The 19284-nt window shown below is 31.5% G+C and overlaps 3 protein-coding genes across 5 annotated transcripts; 1 reads left to right on the top strand and 2 right to left on the bottom strand.

Annotated features, from left to right (window-relative positions):
• The first annotated feature begins 1 nt into the window (after position 1).
• On the top strand, positions 2–970 carry LOC123695356 (ATP synthase subunit O, mitochondrial-like). The gene is made up of 3 exons (XM_045641186.1): positions 2–94; positions 259–450; positions 526–970. The coding sequence occupies exons 1-3, from the start codon at positions 7–9 to the stop codon at positions 867–869; spliced, it is 624 nt and encodes a 207-aa protein (XP_045497142.1). The 5' UTR covers positions 2–6; the 3' UTR covers positions 870–970.
• Positions 927–12877, bottom strand: LOC123695337 (major royal jelly protein 1-like). 3 transcript variants are annotated; one of them, XM_045641164.1, is made up of 7 exons: positions 12717–12877; positions 4684–4932; positions 4207–4376; positions 2511–2675; positions 2075–2243; positions 1701–1882; positions 927–1498 (listed from the first exon to the last, which is right to left on the bottom strand). In XM_045641164.1, the coding sequence occupies exons 2-7, from the start codon at positions 4898–4900 to the stop codon at positions 1064–1066; spliced, it is 1338 nt and encodes a 445-aa protein (XP_045497120.1). In that variant the 5' UTR covers positions 4901–4932; positions 12717–12877; the 3' UTR covers positions 927–1063. The 3 variants fall into 3 exon arrangements, with proteins under 3 accessions (XP_045497120.1, XP_045497119.1, XP_045497118.1); XM_045641163.1 differs by lacking the exon at positions 12717–12877 and adding an exon at positions 7292–7343; XM_045641162.1 differs by lacking the exon at positions 12717–12877 and adding an exon at positions 5481–5730.
• A 183-nt stretch (positions 12878–13060) lies between these two features.
• On the bottom strand, positions 13061–17648 carry LOC123695674. The gene is made up of 2 exons (XM_045641579.1): positions 17630–17648; positions 13061–13731 (listed from the first exon to the last, which is right to left on the bottom strand). The coding sequence occupies exons 1-2, from the start codon at positions 17646–17648 to the stop codon at positions 13061–13063; spliced, it is 690 nt and encodes a 229-aa protein (XP_045497535.1).
• Positions 17649–19284: the final 1636 nt, after the last annotated feature.

Genomic DNA, 19284 nt, shown 5'->3' with positions numbered 1-19284 from the left:
AATAAAATGAATAAATTATTTTCGTTTTATCCCATTTTTAATAGAACAATGTGTATGGCTGCAAAATCTACTAAAACACCTTTAGCTGTTTATGGTAAGGATAATTTTTATATATGTAGGTATCACATAGATAAAATACTTTTTCTCGTAAAGAAATAGCTATGGAATAGGCTTATAGGCTTGGAATGGGTAATTATGAAAGATTATTCAAGTTTTTTTATTGTACAATATATTTGAAATATCACCTCATTATTTTAGGAATAGAAGGACGCTACGTGAGTGCTCTATATAGTGCAGCTTTACAAATGAAGCAAATAGAACAAGTTGAAAAACATCTGCTAGCGTTACAAAAGGAACTTCTAAAGCCCAAGGTTGTGGACTTTGTAGAGACCAGTATGATCTCATCAGCTGATAAGGCTAAATTGATGAAAGAAGTTGGCGAACAAGTTGGTAGTTATTTTTCACCAAATCAAAATTATATTTATTTTGTTTAATATACCTACTATAAAATTACTTTATGAACAGGTATGCCCCCAGCAGCTATCAATTTTCTCGCACTCGTAGCTGAGAACGGTAGATTGAAAATGCTCAGAAAAATGATAACTATGTTTTCTGCGGTCATGGTCGCTCATCGCAACGAGGCTCGGTGTGAGGTTATCACAGCTAAACCACTGGACGACTCTACTAGAAAAACGCTCATGGAAGCTCTCAAAAAATTAACAAAAGGAGGAAAAAATGTTCAACTAACTGAAAAAATTGATTCCTCAATCATAGGAGGTATGATTGTCGGTATTGAAGATAAACATATCGACATGAGCATTGCAAGGAAAGTACAAATGTATACAGACATTTTAAAGCAAGCTGTTTGAGTGTTTTCAATTCTTACATATATGAGGAATGTTGATTGTTTAAATAAAAATCCATAATATTTTTTAATAATTTATTATATAACTATTAATTATCTTACAAACTATATTAATACGTCTCCAAATACACAATAATCTTTATGGCCAATTATTTAACACAAAACTGGTCCGCATTTTATTAGACATAGATTGTATTTCTAAAGAAATGCTACAACTCCATATCTGAAGATATGTTTTGGGCTGTCTGCTGTAATGAGATTGGCATGCTGGCCAGTCGTACGATCCTTTGGGGGCATCAAACAAGGAGAATTTTGCAATAAAGTTGGGATTTTTTCGGCGTGGATTCTATAATTTATTCTGTCTGACCTTAAGGAACCAGTCATTACTCGTTGAAAACTAGATGTAAGGATCCATAGTTCTTCTTGTCCTTTAAGATTGTTCACAATTTTTAAACCGCTAGCGAATTGTAAAGTCTCTCTATTGATTGCAATTTGATAGAAGTTTCTTGTAGAGAATTCAGTAGCAGAATTCCAGCACCATATGCCCGGGGGTTCCATCAAGCCGAAGAATAGAATACCGTCTTTATTCATTGCTTCGGCAGCTGACTGGTTTGGCCTTTTTTCGGGGAACGCCTGGAATGAGTAATTAAATTAAAATATTTTATTTACTTATATGTACAATTTACATAAAAATGTTCAATAAATAAAATAAAATTAAATAGCCAATTGTTGCCAATTTGAGTTTGAGTTTGAGTTTGAGTTTATTAGTTATTCTAGAAATTTTAGATGATTCTTCTGCAAGCATATTTCAATTAGTTACGTTTTATAAACTTACACTGATTGAGCCAGGGTCCGCATTAGAATTCTGAATAAATGAGTCATTAGTCAGTACACTGGTCCGGACTACGTTTTCTGTGACAGAAGCAAGCGCGTGGAAGTACAAGAATCTGTCATCATCGGGGAGAGGAGGTGATAGTGCCATTCCGAGTACACCATCCATCAAATCGAAACTTTCCCCTGGAATAGATCACATTGCTTTCTAGTAATAATGTAATTGGTAATACAACTTCGTAATAAATTCGAACCTACCTAATGTTTCTAAGGTTTCTAAGGTTGTGTGAGTGCTTCGTATCACTAATATGGGTATTTGAGTTACGCTGCCTTGTTCTAACTAATAACAGCAGCAAATAAAGAATAATTTGAACTCACCATCGATAGTGAAGGTCCCATGATTAGGATAAGGGAAGAAGTGGCGATGTGTAACTCTCCAAGAGCGATCATTGGCAACATCCACGACGAGAAGACCAAAACCAGAGACGTCAGCTACGTACACATATGTATTCATGCAACCGCTTGGTCCTCGTCCTGTGTCCACAACCTGATAGAAAAAAATAGTTCTTAATATACCTACCCAATATTAATTTATCTATACTAGATACGAGACTCTGTTAAAGTATTTTTTTATTAAATATTAGAATTTATTTAATGTTATGGATTGATGTTTACTTAATGTTGTAACTTTAACTAAAACTAAAACATCACACAAACATAACTTTTAATATATAAAGGCAAATACTCGAGCACACACATCATTAAACTTACAGGCGTAATAAAAATCGATTTGGCGGTATAAAATACAACTTACAGGCGTAATAAAAAGCGATGTGGCGATATAATTGGAGGCGTTCACTCGGTGACGATAAATCAGCTGATCGCTGTGAAGGTCGAATGCTAGAAGCTGTGGCGGGCACACTTGCATGTCGCCGATTTTCCCTGCGTCCATCACCCATAGGCGGTTACACTTGTCAATCTGGATAAAACATACTTTTATGAGAACTGACTGTACCAGGATAAAAAAAATCTTAGACTTTCGCCTATACCTATAATACTTCCTTTCGAGTAACATATAGGTAATAGTTAAATGTTATGGTATTTGCTGGTTAAACAACTTTCAATATTGGTCTCTACTCTCTACCAACTAACTACTCTGTAGTTGAAAGATGAGAAAATACCAAGAAACTCGCATACCTACAGACTATAGTAACTTCACCACTTTATTTAATTTATTAGAATTGGTATAGACCGATTGAGATATATTTAGAACCGGTACGGTTTGATTTTTATTTTCTCGCATAACTCCATTTCTTACCAAACTTAGCAAATATTATAAGCTTAATACCTTATATATTTCAGAATATTTTAGCATATTCTAATAGAGAAGTAATTACGAGTTTATTTTGTAGTTATAAATGAAGTTAACGTTTTGTTGTAGTGTATTATCACTTTACATTGCTCAATAGTTCACTGAGATCAATGATGACTCCAACCAGTTGTTCCTTTAATATATTTCATTGTTCTTTATTATTATATTTTGACTATAGAATATAGTAAGAGGGAAACTGAGTAAGTGAATGAGATAAATTATAACAATAATTAAAATGAAAGGGCCAATTTAAGTGCGAAAAAAATCGCAACTTCAGATGCTATACAATTATACATAGATCACTAAAAGCATCAATGTTAAAAAAAAATAATCCATACTAATATTATAAATGCGAAAGTAACTCTGTCTGTCTGTTACTCAATCACGCCTGAACTACTGAACCAATTTGCATGAAATTTGGTATAGAGATATTTTGATACCCGAGAAAGGACATAGGATAGGTTTTATCCCGAAAATCCTACGGGAACGGGTTTTTCTTTGAAAACGCGGGTGAAGCCGCGGGCGGAAAGCTAGTTACCTATATATGTATAACTATAACATTATATATGTTATAGTTTCTTATTCATATTAAACCAAATTTACTAGTGATTTTTTTGAAAACATACTCGTATATTTCGCGCTATTAACTCTACGTAAAGAACAGTCTAGCTATGAGCATTTCAATAGGTTAATTTTAAAACACACGAAAATTCAAAACTGCTCTCGCGAAAAAACTGGTTTCATTTCCTAGTTCTTATTTTAAATGTTAGTTCAAATAAATTTTTGTTACCCACAACGATGTTTTTAAAAATAAACCCATAATCAAAGTAATATTTACACAAAATATTGATTTTTCGTTAGAACTTATTGCCCACTAGAGGTTATTGACTCTTAGTCATTTAAGGTGAAGAAAAATTTAAAGTGTAGTTTCCAAGTATTTGTGAAGCATTGAGAACAAACATTGACAAGTACAGAAAAACCATATTATGAGTTGCAAATATTAATTCTAAAGGGTAAGCAAAAAAATCTTTGAAGATTAAAATCAAAACATAATCTTTGTTAGGAAGTAGATAGATTAGATAGCTTAGATTTTTTATCATTATTCGTATTATTAATGTATAACGCTGTGAGTACATACAGCCACTCTGAATACGGATGTGAGGCCATCACAGTTGATTCCTTGATTGTCGTGCCAGGAATAATCTGGATATCCACGGATTCGACCGTCTTCAGCAACCACGCCGAGTGTGACGGGCCGACCGACATCGAACCGAGGTAGCGTTACGAATATTCTTGATTTCTCTGGACCTGAAGTATAAAACAAAATTATTTATGAATAAATACGTACCTACATATCTAATCATTGCGGTATTTCACCAGCCGAAGAATTTCGCTCTACCATAGAGCTATTCAATTTTTTAGTCTTCGAGCCAGACACTAAGCCAAACCGCACAATTATATTAAAAATGTAAATTCCAATGCGAAAGCTCGATACCATATAAAATGTAATGCCCTCCTGCAAACGAATTCTTCTTATCGTCTATAAGGTGAAGTACTTAAATTACATCATTTGCATTATCTGTAAAAAAACCTTGCAAAATTAAACCATACTAACTTTGTCTGTATTGTACATCAACGTCGATAGGAACTGAATTGCCAGGTACATAGAACTGCCGTTCTGCCGCTATTTGTCGCACCGCTTCGCTTGGAAACTCGAAATCTAACTCCGCCCATTGTCGTACTATTCTCAGACCAGTTTTGGCTCTTATTCCTGGCCAGCAACATGCCAGGCAGTATGATAATAAAAAGAACCTCTGTATACCGTAACTCATTTCAGCCTTATATATGTCTAAAAGGTGGGGATCTGGAACAACAAAGATTAAATAAGTGTGGATTTACAATATTAGATTGCAAGTTCCTATAATGGTTCTCTTAAAGTCATCTTGATCATCGAGTCATCATACTCAAAATTACAAGACCATATTATATTTAAGTAATTTGAATTAACAATAATGAAAACAAAATATTATGTACCTAATCACAAAATTGTGGTTTTATGGTAATTACGAACTCTATCTTTTAACATTTTTATTTTAGGTATGCATGACTAGAATAAATTGCACAAATATATTATTCTCTATTGAGATACACACTAAAATATTACGTACAAGTATATATTAAATTTTTTGTGTTTGTTGTAACTAACTATAATGTGCATTGTACATACCTAATTAGCTTTATTGTTATATAAGATGTTTAATATAGTTATATGTCATAGTCATACAGAAATACGTAATGAGAATGTATTTATCTTAATAAGGAAAACATCAATCAAACGTCCAAATAGTACACGAGTCAAAGAAGCGTGAACAAAAAGTAGTAAAAACTACGTTTTTATGAAAAGTACCTTACCGTACTGTCTTAACAGTTGACCGCACGTCCTGTCTTGATAATAATAGTCCCTCGAAGTCATTTCGTATTAGTTTTATTTATTTTTTAAAGCAATTTTTTGTTTTTATTTGGAAGTATTATTGTATCAAGCAAATTCGTTGTGCCATAAACACTTTCCTATAATTCACTCACTTAATTTTTCGAATATTATTATGTCGTATTACTTCTAGCAGTCTGATCTATAATCAGACTAAGTATGACCTAAGATGAAATTGATATCTTTTTCTTATATATACGCTAATGATACATTCCACAAACACTTTAGATTATAAATTTTATATCTATATGAGCTCAATATTATGATAAAATGGGTCCATATCCATTTATATCCTCAAATATACAGTTAAGGTAAAAGTATTTGTTTTTCTTATGACGAATAGTAATAATTAATCTAATATATAAAAATCAATGCCACTTTTCGTTGTAATTCCATAACTCGAGAACGGCTGAACCGATTTCGATAATTCTTTTTTTATTATATTCCTTGAAGTACGAGGATGGTTCTTATGTAGAGAAAACGTTAATATGTACCACGGGCGAAGCCGGGGCGGACCGCTAGTGCTAATATAACTGTATTGAACTGATTCTCTAGATTTTAAATACTGACTTCACTTGAATTGACAACATCTGTTAAAAATATTAAAGTTTAAAAATGTTTTTCCGTGGAAAACCAAGGAAAACCAATACGTAGAAGAACAGTAGAAAACAGTTTAAAACACGTGTAAGAATATACAGATTCACACAACAACTGACGGCGAATGTCTTTTTAATTTCTAACGGTTATTTATTCTCGATGTAGGTTTTGGTTATTCAAATAGATAACAAAAAAAAAACCAACTTTTGACTTCTTTAATAAAAAATAAAAGAAACTTACAACTTCTCTGAACCAAGCTAATTTATAACTTTAAGAAATAGTAATTCTCCTTGTAAGCAACATGTCTTCGCTAACTTGTTTTAAAATAACACGAAAACACGAAACAATGTTCTTATAATTGTTATTTATACCTAAATTTTACTTGAAAATGGCATTATATGTTTTCAGTTCTAAAGTTCCAAAAATTACGAAGGTTCCCAATACGCAACGTATTATTTTTTTTGAAGTGAAACTTCTTTATCGGGGTTGAAAAAAATTTTAGTGTAATATTTTTTCGTTACGCGTGACATTTTTCCATTACGCGCCATCTTTTTCTAATCCCTACCGCGCGTGATTCGACGTATTTCTGTAAAGTTGCATATTTAAACCTATAATATATATTTTACCTAGTAAATTATTTTTTGAAAAATAACGGAATAAAGAAGTTTCACTTCTTACGTGTGTACACTAGTACACGCACAATTTTTTTTGTAAAGTAAGTTTAGAGATATCATATAGACGTAGATAAATGATTAGAGAGTTTAATCTTTGGTCATAAATACTGGTTCTAAATTCCAAAAGAATATCCGTCTTGATGATATCAATTATTACTTTTCGATAGAAGGAAATACGACAGGTTATCTTCTACGCATCTTTAAAAAAATCGAAAACGAATATCCGGATCTTGAAGGGATCTTGCTTTAACGGTTTATTATTTACAGAAAGTATTATTAAAAATAATTTATGTAATTTATGTATTATTAAAAAACCTTTTTTTCATTTAGGTATTTGAGAACCCTAATGTACTGAAATTTCGAAGCAATCAAGTTTCCGTAATTGCTCCATTTGTACAGGTATTGAACTCATAGAGATAACAATTTGATAAATATATACCTAATTAAATTAAAATAACAATTACCATTTCTATAATTGTGGTTGATGAAATATAATGTCATGACGAATTATTTTATATTTCATACACATATAAAATTAATGGCTGAACGTATGTCAACTTTAAACTCAAGAATGGCTGGACCATTTTGGTTAATATTGGATTAAAATTAAATGAAAGTTGCAGGTGGTCAGTAAAACGATGATTAAGTTTGCTAACACAAAATTTTACACGAGTCAGCTAATAAATAAATTACTTGATGCTTATTATAATAAGCTATACCAAGTGGGCTTAATTCTATTTAATCTAAAATAAACACATTATAATCATTGGTCACCGAATAAGATAATTCAATTAAATTTTATGTGCAAAAAAGGTTTCAGATTTTCACTTCACTTTTTTTGAGAAAGCGACGAATTGCCCGCACTTTTGACCCAAATTACACACTGATTCAAAGCCACTGTCCCAACCCCGAACACAAACATGCAACTACAGGAAAATATTGATACCTAAGTTGTAGATGATGATTGTTATTTCAAAACAAAAGCCTGTTTTTCTCTATTGCTAAAGATGTCGTGACCATGTATTCTTTTAATGGGTAGAATAAATTAGTCGTTGGAAGAAAATTGAATGCTCATCCGTGTCTTGATCGTATATACGATGGTTACAAACGACTTCGTGACATTGAACTTGCTATGGTTGTTATATTGTAAAATAATAATACATAATCATTGTTGTAAACGTAGCTCTTTTTATTTAGTTACCTCACATTATGTCGTTGTTTTGAGACGACATTTAAAATATCATTGACACGATAAAATGATCTTTATGTTACTTTTAAAAAATAAAATTCATTTTGACAATTTTGTTCATTAATTTAATAGTAGGAAAATGTCGCTTATTCCCACTAGGAAAACCCGTATGCCAGGAGTCAGCGCCCTCTCCAATATAATGTCCATGAAATGGACAACAAGAAAAATAATAATAATTCATCACAAATATATTAAAAATACACAATTTATTTAACTGTTGTATGTGTGTATATGCGTTAACATTTGAAAAATACTTTCTCCGTTAATATAATCAAACCTTGGCTCTACATTTTCTTTGAATTAATGTAAATGACGTAATTTTTGGTGTTAAATGGATAAATTTATTTATCGAAATATTCACTTTACATTAGAAATGTTAATTCATTTATTGTGATTTTATCGTGAGAAATGCAAAACATCGATTCATTATTTTTTAAGATAAATGCTATGTTATAAAAGTGTTCGAGATATGTATAACGCTATATTTTATAGTCATATACCGCTAAATCGATTTTCTTATTAATTAAATAACATACAATACTTTTACATCTAACATTGCAAAGTGTATTAAATTGCAAAAAATTAATTACTTACACCGGCTAACGGTCGCTTTTCCGGCCTATGTTTCTGTGACTAATGGAGTTTTTTATCTGATTTCTCTCATTTCACCGATCAATTTGTTTTGCAACTTTCTATGTTATAAAAGTAACGTTAATATTGTAAGCTTTGTAGATTGTTTGAAAAATAACTTCCGTGATTAAAGAGATTGTTGTCCAGAGCAATTCTATAAATTACATTATCTGCTCATTGAACCAATGTTTACAAGCATATAGTATAGTTTAACGGTAAGTAAAAACGTAACCACGCCTATAATTATTGTGAACGTATATATAATTTGAGTAATTTAAAAATTGTATTTTTATACTTATAGAAGTTAGAACGAGTATTTCGTCATGCATAATTAGAATCTATTTTAACTAACTCAAACATCTACTTCGACTAAAAATACGTTCACCAACAAGCTTTATTTTATATATATATTCTGTAAAAATCATTAGTTTTTTTAGTTAATAATAATTACTATGATTTTTGTGATATGCAACTATAATGAAGAAGAAACGTATTTTTATATCTCTATTGAGCCCCATTACCTATAAGTAATTGTAATGTATTAGACTACAAGCCCGCATAGGAAAAAATATGGGTCAAATGAACCACCAGGGGACATATCTAGAACGATAGAAGAGCATAAAATAATAAGATTCATCACTATGCCGTCACTTGTAAGCTGTCCAACTGAGTGCAGATGAGAATTGAAAAGTACAGGTAGACTCGGTAAATTTTGGTCATATATTTTTGTACGGCATTCTTAACCATCGATAGATCCATTAAAAATAATAAGAAACCGCTAAGTGCCGTACAAAAATGGTGGTCCACAAAGTCGGAATTTTTATTTAATTTCCGAGAGTTACCGGGGGTAAATTTGGTCATTTGACCATGTACGGCATCTGTGTCATACTATGCCTATACTGCTTTTAATCCATTATTCCGCAACGCCGTACAAAAATCATGGGGACAAGGGGAAAAAATCGAGAGTTGTAATCCCCTCTCTTTCCCCACTCCAGGGGGTCATTTGACACAACACGAAATAAATTTATTTTTAAAGTATTTTATGCATAGATAATATTTTTTCATGTGCCGTACATTTTCGTTGGTTCAAAGGGGAAAAATCTGAAAAAGAAAAAAATCCATATAACGAAATGTTTGCTTTATATTTTGATAATAAAATATAAATATACATTAATATTAAGAAGCTCGAGGTGTTTAGTTATCACCAGTCAGGTGGAATGGACTCCGTTAAATTGATGAACTAATAAAGAAGCTATGAACGAAAAGATGTGAATTATATGCAATCAGCCCATGAATTCAGGTAAAGTCACAAGCAAATGCTAGTAATATTCAAAATGTACAAGTAAAGCGCTTTCAAATGATACCAAACACGGTATATTTATCTTAACTTTATTTTTTACTCTGTATGTTTTGTCCGCTAGAGAGCGCCACATTAGATTTTGTGAAACCCCATATAGCCTTTAGCTAGCTGGTCGCTGGTTATCCAGTGAACAATTCAGACGCTTCTAATGATATGTCATTTGTCGAATTCTGATAAGTAGTTTAGAAGTTACGAGGGAATAGATGAACATACATACATGACCTGTCAAAATCATAACCCTCCTTTTGCTTTGCCGTAGTTGGGTAAAAATATTTTAATGCCGTACTGTATCAAATGGCCATAAAGCACCCTTAAAATTGTAGCTTTCGTCGCTTTCATCAGCCTAAAAGATGTAGTCTGCACAAAAATGTACGGCATCGTTTTTTCCTAATTTATCTATGTTAATACTATTTAAAACAACGAATAAAGTGTAGAAAACTATTATATTTCATTAATCTACGATGTTTAAACTTTTACAAAATTTCTGTTTTTGCATTTCTCTATAACTTTTTTTAGAACGGTTTCTTTTGAACGGCAATACTATACAACAATTTAATTTTACAATATCATGTTTAAAAAAAAGTTCCCGTACAGGGTCAAATGACCTTACAGCTCTTTATATCAAGAATTCGATGAAATTAAGATGATTATTGGTATACATTTAAAAGAACAATTATTTTTTGACGGCATTGCTTTTAATAGTACTTTTGAGTGCTAGATAATGTTTTGGAACCGAAGCCGTACTTAGTCAAATGACCCCCTGGAGTGGGGAAAGAGAGGGGATTGCAACTCTCGATTTTTTCCCCTTGTCCCCATGATTTTTGTACGGCGTTGCGGAATAATGGATTAAAAGCAGTATAGGCATAGTATGACATAGATGCCGTACATGGTCAAATGACCAAATTTACCCTCGGTAACTCTCGGAATTTAAATAAAAATTCCGACTTTGTGGACCACCATTTTTGTACGGCACTGAGCGGTTTCTTATTATTTTTAATGGATCTATCGATGGTTAAGAATGCCGTACAAAAATATATGACCAAAATTTACCGAGTCTACCTGTACTTTTCAATTCTCATCTGCACTCAGTTGGACAGCTTACAAGTGACGGCATAGTGATGAATCTTATTATTTTATGCTCTTCTATCGTTCTAGATATGTCCCCTGGTGGTTCATTTGACCCATATTTTTTTCCTATGCGGGCTTGTAGTCTATATGTATTACAATTCAAAATTAATAGCCTATTGGTTATATTTTTCATATTTACAGGTAAATAGGTAATATACGTCATGGTGGATGCGTAAGATTGGTATGTTACCTACACTTCGTGAGACATAGTAAGGTTTAATTAAAACCTTAAGTTAAATATAATTATTAATAGCCTATCCTAATATTTAATATTAGAATGAATAGATTATTTATTTGAGTCAATATTCAGCCTTTTAATCTGAGTTTGTAAAACGTTTTAAAATATAAAAATAATAATTAAAGTTATTCTTGTAACTTCTTATATATTTTTCTGTTTAAAAAATCTAATTCTGTTACCATAATATGCTTTTGTTAATTAAAAAAACATACGAAAAAGAACGAGAACTGTTATAAGGTATGTAAATAATCGTTGCTTAGGTAATTGTAGGTTATATTGAGTTCGTATCATTAATTTTTGAACGAAAGTTGGCTCTACCGAGAATAATAATTATCATTACTTTTGTGGTTAGTACAGTAAAACTGAAGACTGGAAAAGCCCATGTTGGTGTTACCATTACTTTGGTGAACTGGTATTTTAATATTATTGTACTTTCAGTAATATATTTTTAACAAGTATAAAATAATAACGAATACTTGAAACTTATTAAAAATTATGTATTTGTATTTTATTTTATAAGAATGCATGATGATGAATGAAAAATTTGAGCTTTAAAAATTCGGTAAAGTGTTTCGAATCTCTCATATTTATCAATGGCAAATTATGCTATATCCCGCGGCATTTTGAAACGTGTAAAAATAATAATTTATACGTAGATATTACGTACATTGATGCGCTAATCCGTTGACCGGTTTTCTATGAAATGTGACGACAAGGATCGGTATGATATAAAATTAATATTTAAATATTTTTATTACTTTAATAATTTAAGAATGAATATGTTACATATAGATGTTAGATTCTTGTTGGCTGTGAATGACATCATTTGATTATTTCGGTAATTAATGCAAATTGGAGGTGTGTCCTCTCTTTAAAATTTAAATAAATTATTTGCTTCTGATGGATGCTTCATAGATTTCAAACAAAGTTCAATAATTTATATTGATGAGTAAAGATTTGTTAGTAGCTTAAAGTTAGAGTAGTAATTTAGATGAAATAAAAATTTAGAAAAGGCGTAGGATAAAAAATACCCATTCCAAATGATCAATTTAAGATGAAATAATTGATTAAATCTATAATGAAATTAGTTTTAGTATAAATTTTTGGTTGAGTATCGTCTTGTTTTTAAAATAACCGTTTAAATTTTAATTAAGTAGATACTCATTCCTAAATTAAATAAGACTTTTTTAGGAATAATATAATATAGATCGAAAAGTATATCTATCACGTTTGTGTTCCATCTACCGCATCTACCAATAAAAATTAATAAAAAAATGAACATACCTTGACGTACACAAAACCTCTATCACTTGGTTTAATAGCGCAAAACGCGGAATTGCGCATGCATAAATTACGATTTTTTTTATTCCTTAATAACGATAAAATCACAATAAATAAACGAGTGACTCCACTGCGAGACGAGTTCGGACTGTGATGAAACACGCCCCAATACTTATTATAATATCCAACCCATATAGATAGTGCGTTATGAGTACGATTTTCTGAATTATCCTCTAATGAGACCTTTGTTTTCATTTATTTTTTTTTTTTTTTTTTTTTTTTTTTTAAGTTAGGATTAGGCAAGCATTTGACCATCGCTTCGCCTGATGGAAAGCGACAAGCGTGGTCTAGGATGGAGCATGTTTGCCTAATAAGTGTCTATTCACATTTCTCTTGAATAAATCCAGATTGTAGTTTCTGGGAAAAACGGAAGCCGGAAGATTGTTCCACTCCTTACCAGTACGCATAAGAAAGGAAGAAGCGAAACGCTTAGTGCGTATGGGTGGGATGTCGATGACATAAGGGTGGAGACCGGCCCGGCGTCGAGTCCCTCGATGATAAAAAGGAGCAGCTGGCAACAGGTTATGCAGTTCTTCAGCACATTCGCCGTGAAAGATTCTGTAGAAAACCGCCAAACTGGCTACGTTCCGACGATGTTCTAGACTATGCAGTTTGCATGCGGTTAAGGATTCGTTTCCAATGAGTCTAATCGCTCGTTTTTCGATGGAGTCCAAAGCGTTGAGTTGATATTTAGCTGCCCCTGCCCAAAGATGAGAGCAGTACTCCACACCGGAGCGAACCTGGGCTTTGTATAGGTTTAAGAGCTGTTCCGGTGTGAAGAACTCCCTCACCTTAGAGAGTATTCCGAGCTTCTTAGCTGCAACTTGTACTTTGGACTCAATGAAGCTCTTGAAATTCAGGCTAGAAGAGAGTGTAAGGCCTAGAAGCTCCAGCTCGTTGGATAAGTTCAAGGACACATTCTGAAAACTAGGTGTTAGACCGAAACCAGTGCGCTTAGCTGTAAACAGACAAGCCTGTGTTTTTGAAGAGTTGAACCCGACTAAATTAGCTTCACCCCATTTAGAGACCGATTTTAATTTACAATAAGTTCCTCAACTTTGAACCTTTGCCGTATATACTAGATAAGTAGGTAGGTATGCCGCAGTAACCCGATACGAATGATGCAGATTTTTTGTGACTTTGATATTCATAAGCATAAATACTCATTTATATGGAGGAAACTCTTAATGTGAAATATTTTGTTTAATTAATTCATAGCAATAAATTAAAAAAATGTATAAAAAACGCATAATTTATGCTAGCTGCAACTAATTTAATTATGTAGTTGTATTCAAATTAAATTTTAATTAGTTTAAATGGGTTTGTGTTATTTTAGTTGAGCAATTTTTTCACCATAAGTATACAATAGTTCATAAATTATGCACATTACACCACTTCACCAACACTCGAATATACTCGTATTTTATTTGTGGGACGGTTATTTTATGCGTAAAGTTGCTCAAACTAAATGAAGTACAACCTCCTTTCATTTATTGTTTTATAAATAAAACACGCGGAAGTTCAGGTCACCTAAGAACCTTTCAAATAAAAATCTTAATGTCTGTCTGTCTTATCACATATATAAAAAACTAGTTTATTTATATTGTCGTACACACTATATATTGACTATAATTCATTGGTAATTAGATATTATTTGTGGCATTGTTGTTTTGTATAATAGTTAGTTTATTATGTTAATTGAAATATTAAATGCAATTCCACTATAAACTCACACTGATATTTGAAGCTATAATATAAACCTTGACCACTTCTTCGAGGTTTATTTACGATTTTTATTTTTTTTTATTTTACACGGGTTAGAAGTCCCGACAACGCGAATGTCGGAGTTCTAATACTGGGCTTCTGTGCGGCTCATAAATACAATTAACAATAGCCGGATACAAAAATAATGAAATTACTCAAGTAGAATCATTGCAACAACTTTTAAGGAAAAGTACGCTATTTGATAAATGGTTTTGGAATGAAAAAATGATAGATAATACATATTAGTGATAATGAATCCGTAATGACTAATGACTCATCGTAAGTTGCATTTGATTTTGGATTATTTCATAGCAGAGGAAATATTTTAACTATCTGACGGTTTAATCTCTAAGTCGCAGGAAACTTGCGGATAGTAGAAACCAAGACCTTACACACTACTGCGTCTACTACAAAACTCTACTGTGCATATCTATTGTAATATTGACATGATTTAAAAGAGCTATACAAAGTGAGTTGCCGGCTCTTCTCTCATGTCTGTAAAAACTGCTTTCCAAACAGGTGGAAAATGGTAGATCGCGACGATTCTAAATTATTATTTCGACTATTATGTAGGTACCTACAATGTAACTTTTGTGTGTACTTGTGTATGGGTCTTCTTCAAGAAAATCTGCATATTTTTATTACCCAATAAAAGTTTAGCCCCATAAACATAATGCGCTATGTTTTCCGTTATAAGTATCATAACAATGGCACTTATTCTCAATGTTAATCTTCTTTATAATGAGTTGAGTTGTGTAATTTGTAGTTTAAATTAGTAGATAAATATTTATTCACTATAAAATTTGACCCTCTTTCAGCCTCCATAAATATTGTCTCATAACCAACGTATATAATATTAGGTACTATATTGTAAATAATAATAAAAAAAGATAGGGCACTAGGTAGGTAAGATAAGGTCATACACCCTTATCGCGCATACCTAGTGAGAGTTCATTCATAAAGAGGTAAGTAATAAATTTTATCTAAAAGTATAATTTTTGCTTCCATAAGTTAGCTTACTTAAGTGGTTTTTAGAGAAACATGCCTGATGGACTTCGTACTACATTAAATTTTTTGAACATTGATTTTCCAAAAAAATATATATTCATGTAAACACAACTTGACGTCAAGTACAAATGTGTTGAGCTCTTGTCAAATAATATACTATACAACAGTTCCGTACTTTTAAAATTAACTGCAATAACACTATTTAATTAATCTATTTATAGAAGTTGAAAGTGACTTTTATGCACAGACAATATGTAACATAAAATTAAATTTCAAGATAATGACAAAAGCTAAGTCTAAGCGAAAAAACGACTTTATGATTAACTAGATTTCCGTCCGCGGCTTCGCCCGCGTAGTCAAAGAAAAATCCGCATAGTTCCCGTTCCCGTGGGATTTCCGGGATAGCGTCGTTTTTCCAGGATAAAAAGTAGCCTATGTCCTTTCTCGGGTATCAAAATATCTCCATACCAAATTTCATGCAAATTGGTTCAGTATATTAGGCGTGATTGAGTAACAGACAGACAGACAGAGTTACTTTCGCATTTATAATATTAGTATGGATTAAAAAAACTCAAATGCTCAATTTTTTAATAAAAATAAAGAATTTTGTAACCAAAGTCGGCCAGTTGGTAGTGACGAATTTTCTCACTTATAAAAAAACAAATATAATAAATTATATGCGATCGTAACATACGTACATGTTTCTGTGAACTTAAAATATATGAAATAATCTCTTAGATATTGTAATAAATGACATAGACAATATCTGCTTATTTTTAAAAATCTGTTTTTTTTTATATAATTTAATATCTATTTATTTACTTGTTACGAAAATTATACATTTAGCTGCATTTAGCCTTTAGCTACTACACATATAAGTATTCTGTGCATTATGTGACCGATTCCGGACAGCTTTTGTACAGAGAAATAACGCCAAAAAGCTTTTATATTTGCGGTTCTTAAAATACTGCATACGAGCATTTCCTCTAAACATTAAATAAAAATTCTCGCTACTAAGTGTAGCAGCGAAAATATTTTTATTAGCCTTTGTAATATCAGCCGGCGAGACGCAGCCAATGCAATTTCAAGTTTTAGCATTATGTTATTCATATCCGCATTATTTTAGTTCAATAATACCGAAAGAATTTGAATATAGATTATTTCTTTATAAAAAATACACTGACTTAGATTGATTAAGATTTATATTTTATTGTTCACATTCACTATTTTTTGTATCAGCTGTATATTGTAAATTCGTGCAAATCTATTTTTAAAATTATAATCATAAGTACATTGGTTATTAAAAATTATCATTTCATACATTTTATAACACACTTCTAAAAAAAGATTGCGAATATGATAATGATTGATGGAGTACCAATTATAGTTTTCTGTATTCCCGGTCTACAAACAAACCGTCAATCTTGTGGTTACAGTAATTAAATATGGCAAAAATGAAATACGAAAATAAATATATATTTTTATTTGACGGCGCACTTGAGTCGTTTGAGGCGAAGAAGCATAGGAATTATTTAGAGACAATTATCTTTTTTTCACCAACTCTGATGTTTAAAAAATCATTATGGTAGAGCAACCAAATAAGCATACGTACTGTGATACGTACCTACTGTGTAAGCCACCTAATACTAAAGTTTTTCAAGATTTCCATCGCTCATAAACACACGCGAAACTGTTAGTGTGAAGGATTAGTCCACATTCTAAGGTTATTAGTGGTATTTTCTAGAAAGTCCCCATACAGTTTATGTTCAGGGATACTAAGAGCCATAGCATAAAGTGAGCCTTTATAGTAGGTACGAGCTGTAAGTCATTTCGTAAGTTCCATTGAAAAGTTTTCATACAGATGGTGCGGATTGTATTCAAATGAAATCCTTTGTAAGAAAAATGATGATGACATGTTTGAGGAAACTGCGTTTCCATATCTGAATTGACTGGCTTATAACATTCACGTAATAAGTATACAAATAATTAAAGAACAAATTAAAAAATTATCTGTATCAAATTTCAAAATAATTACGATGTTTTATTGTTTAAATTGCTCGGGTCAATCATAACATCATCCATACCTTGCTTCGATTTCTTCATTTTTGAATAAAACCTTGAATAAAACGTACCTAGGTAAGCAAATTCTGAGGAATAATGTAAGAGCAAAATACATTCGCGTCTAAATTTTAGTCTAGGTAAATAATTAAGTAGATGTACTAGATCCAAATAGCTATTTTATTATAGGGCTGGATATCATACATGCAGTTAGTAAAACTATAATAAGCCTAGACTGTTGATGATGAATCAACTGAACCAGTTGGCTGTAATATAAACACATACCTACAATAAATAATTTACTCAAAGTTATTTTTGCAAACTAATCATTTTCAAATAATCATTACGGTCGTTCTAAAAGGTAATGCGTATTTTCCCGTCCATAAACCCAGTTTGTTATTTTCACATACGGGTAGCATCTTGCAGTCACGACCTCGTAGGTAATTCCCTAACGTAATCTTTAGCAACAAAAACGGATTAGTTATTAATATAAGTTGTAGCGAATTTAATTTAAAATATAAAATATGATTTATTATTAAATTAGATTTGCAAAAGTTCCATCCATCTCTATAAAAAAAATAGATAGATTTCAATTCAGTCGATAAAAAAATAGATAGATTATAGGTAAGTAGACTACCTAAGTACCTAATACGATAAAATATATTTTTGGTAAATAGGTATTCCCAATCTTTTTGTCCTAAGCAAGCAAGGTGAGGTATCTGTTGGATTTTTAAGGTTAGCATTGGAAATAAAACGTTCAAAATTAATGTAAAAATATGAAATTTCTATTTACCTACTATTTTTATAATTATTTTAGAAGTAGGTAATGAAAAGTAAGAATAGTATTAAATGTATTATTTATTGCATTAATTAAACCGATGACCGCTATAATGTCCTTCTTAAAGAGGAAAAGAAAAATAAATTATTAAAACATACAACGTTGACCGTCAGACAAAAGGCTACGCCTGTAGGTAATGATAGATAACTACAGCATTTTATCTCTTATCAATCTGGCAGGATTTCCAAAGTATATACAGTACTCCCAAACTGATAATGCGCATAGAAAAATTCGTCACTGTTCGGCAACTGTCATATTCCCCGAGCCTCCGAAGATGATAATGTATTTTCTTCATGCATAGTTTATTAGAATTATGAGTTTTATTGTGATTTTATGGTAAAAGAGATAAGTAACGAAATTTGTTTCGATAATTCAATGTAAGTTAATAGCGAGAATAAGCCACACGATTGCGAATATATGTCGTATCGATGTCGTATTGATTTACTCGGAAAATTCTTAGAACTATTAAAGTGTCTTACTGAAGCTGGCGTAATGATGGATATATATGGAAGATAAAAAATGACAAAGTTTATATTAAAAAATGATTTTCAAACACTGGTTTACATTTAAATTATATAATTCTAATCATTTAAATCTAAGTCCAAAGGATTTACAGAATCAGGTATTATCTCTATTTCTGATATTGTAAATGTTCAAAACTTTCATTATGCTCATATTAATTTTCACTTTTCCCATTGCTATCTGCTACCTGTGTAAATAATCATTTTATTCGGAAAATTCAACTTTGAAACAAAACTAACAAGGGTATGTATATATGTAACAGCAGCTCTGTATAATTCCATACAGAGATAATACGTGCGGTCACCACCAATGTATAAAGAC

The sequence above is a fragment of the Colias croceus genome, chromosome 11 (assembly GCF_905220415.1).
Source record: "Colias croceus chromosome 11, ilColCroc2.1".
Taxonomy (NCBI): Eukaryota; Metazoa; Arthropoda; class Insecta; order Lepidoptera; family Pieridae; genus Colias; species Colias croceus.
The sequence above is the reverse complement of the archived record's forward strand: the minus strand, read 5'-3'. Positions and strand labels throughout refer to the sequence as shown.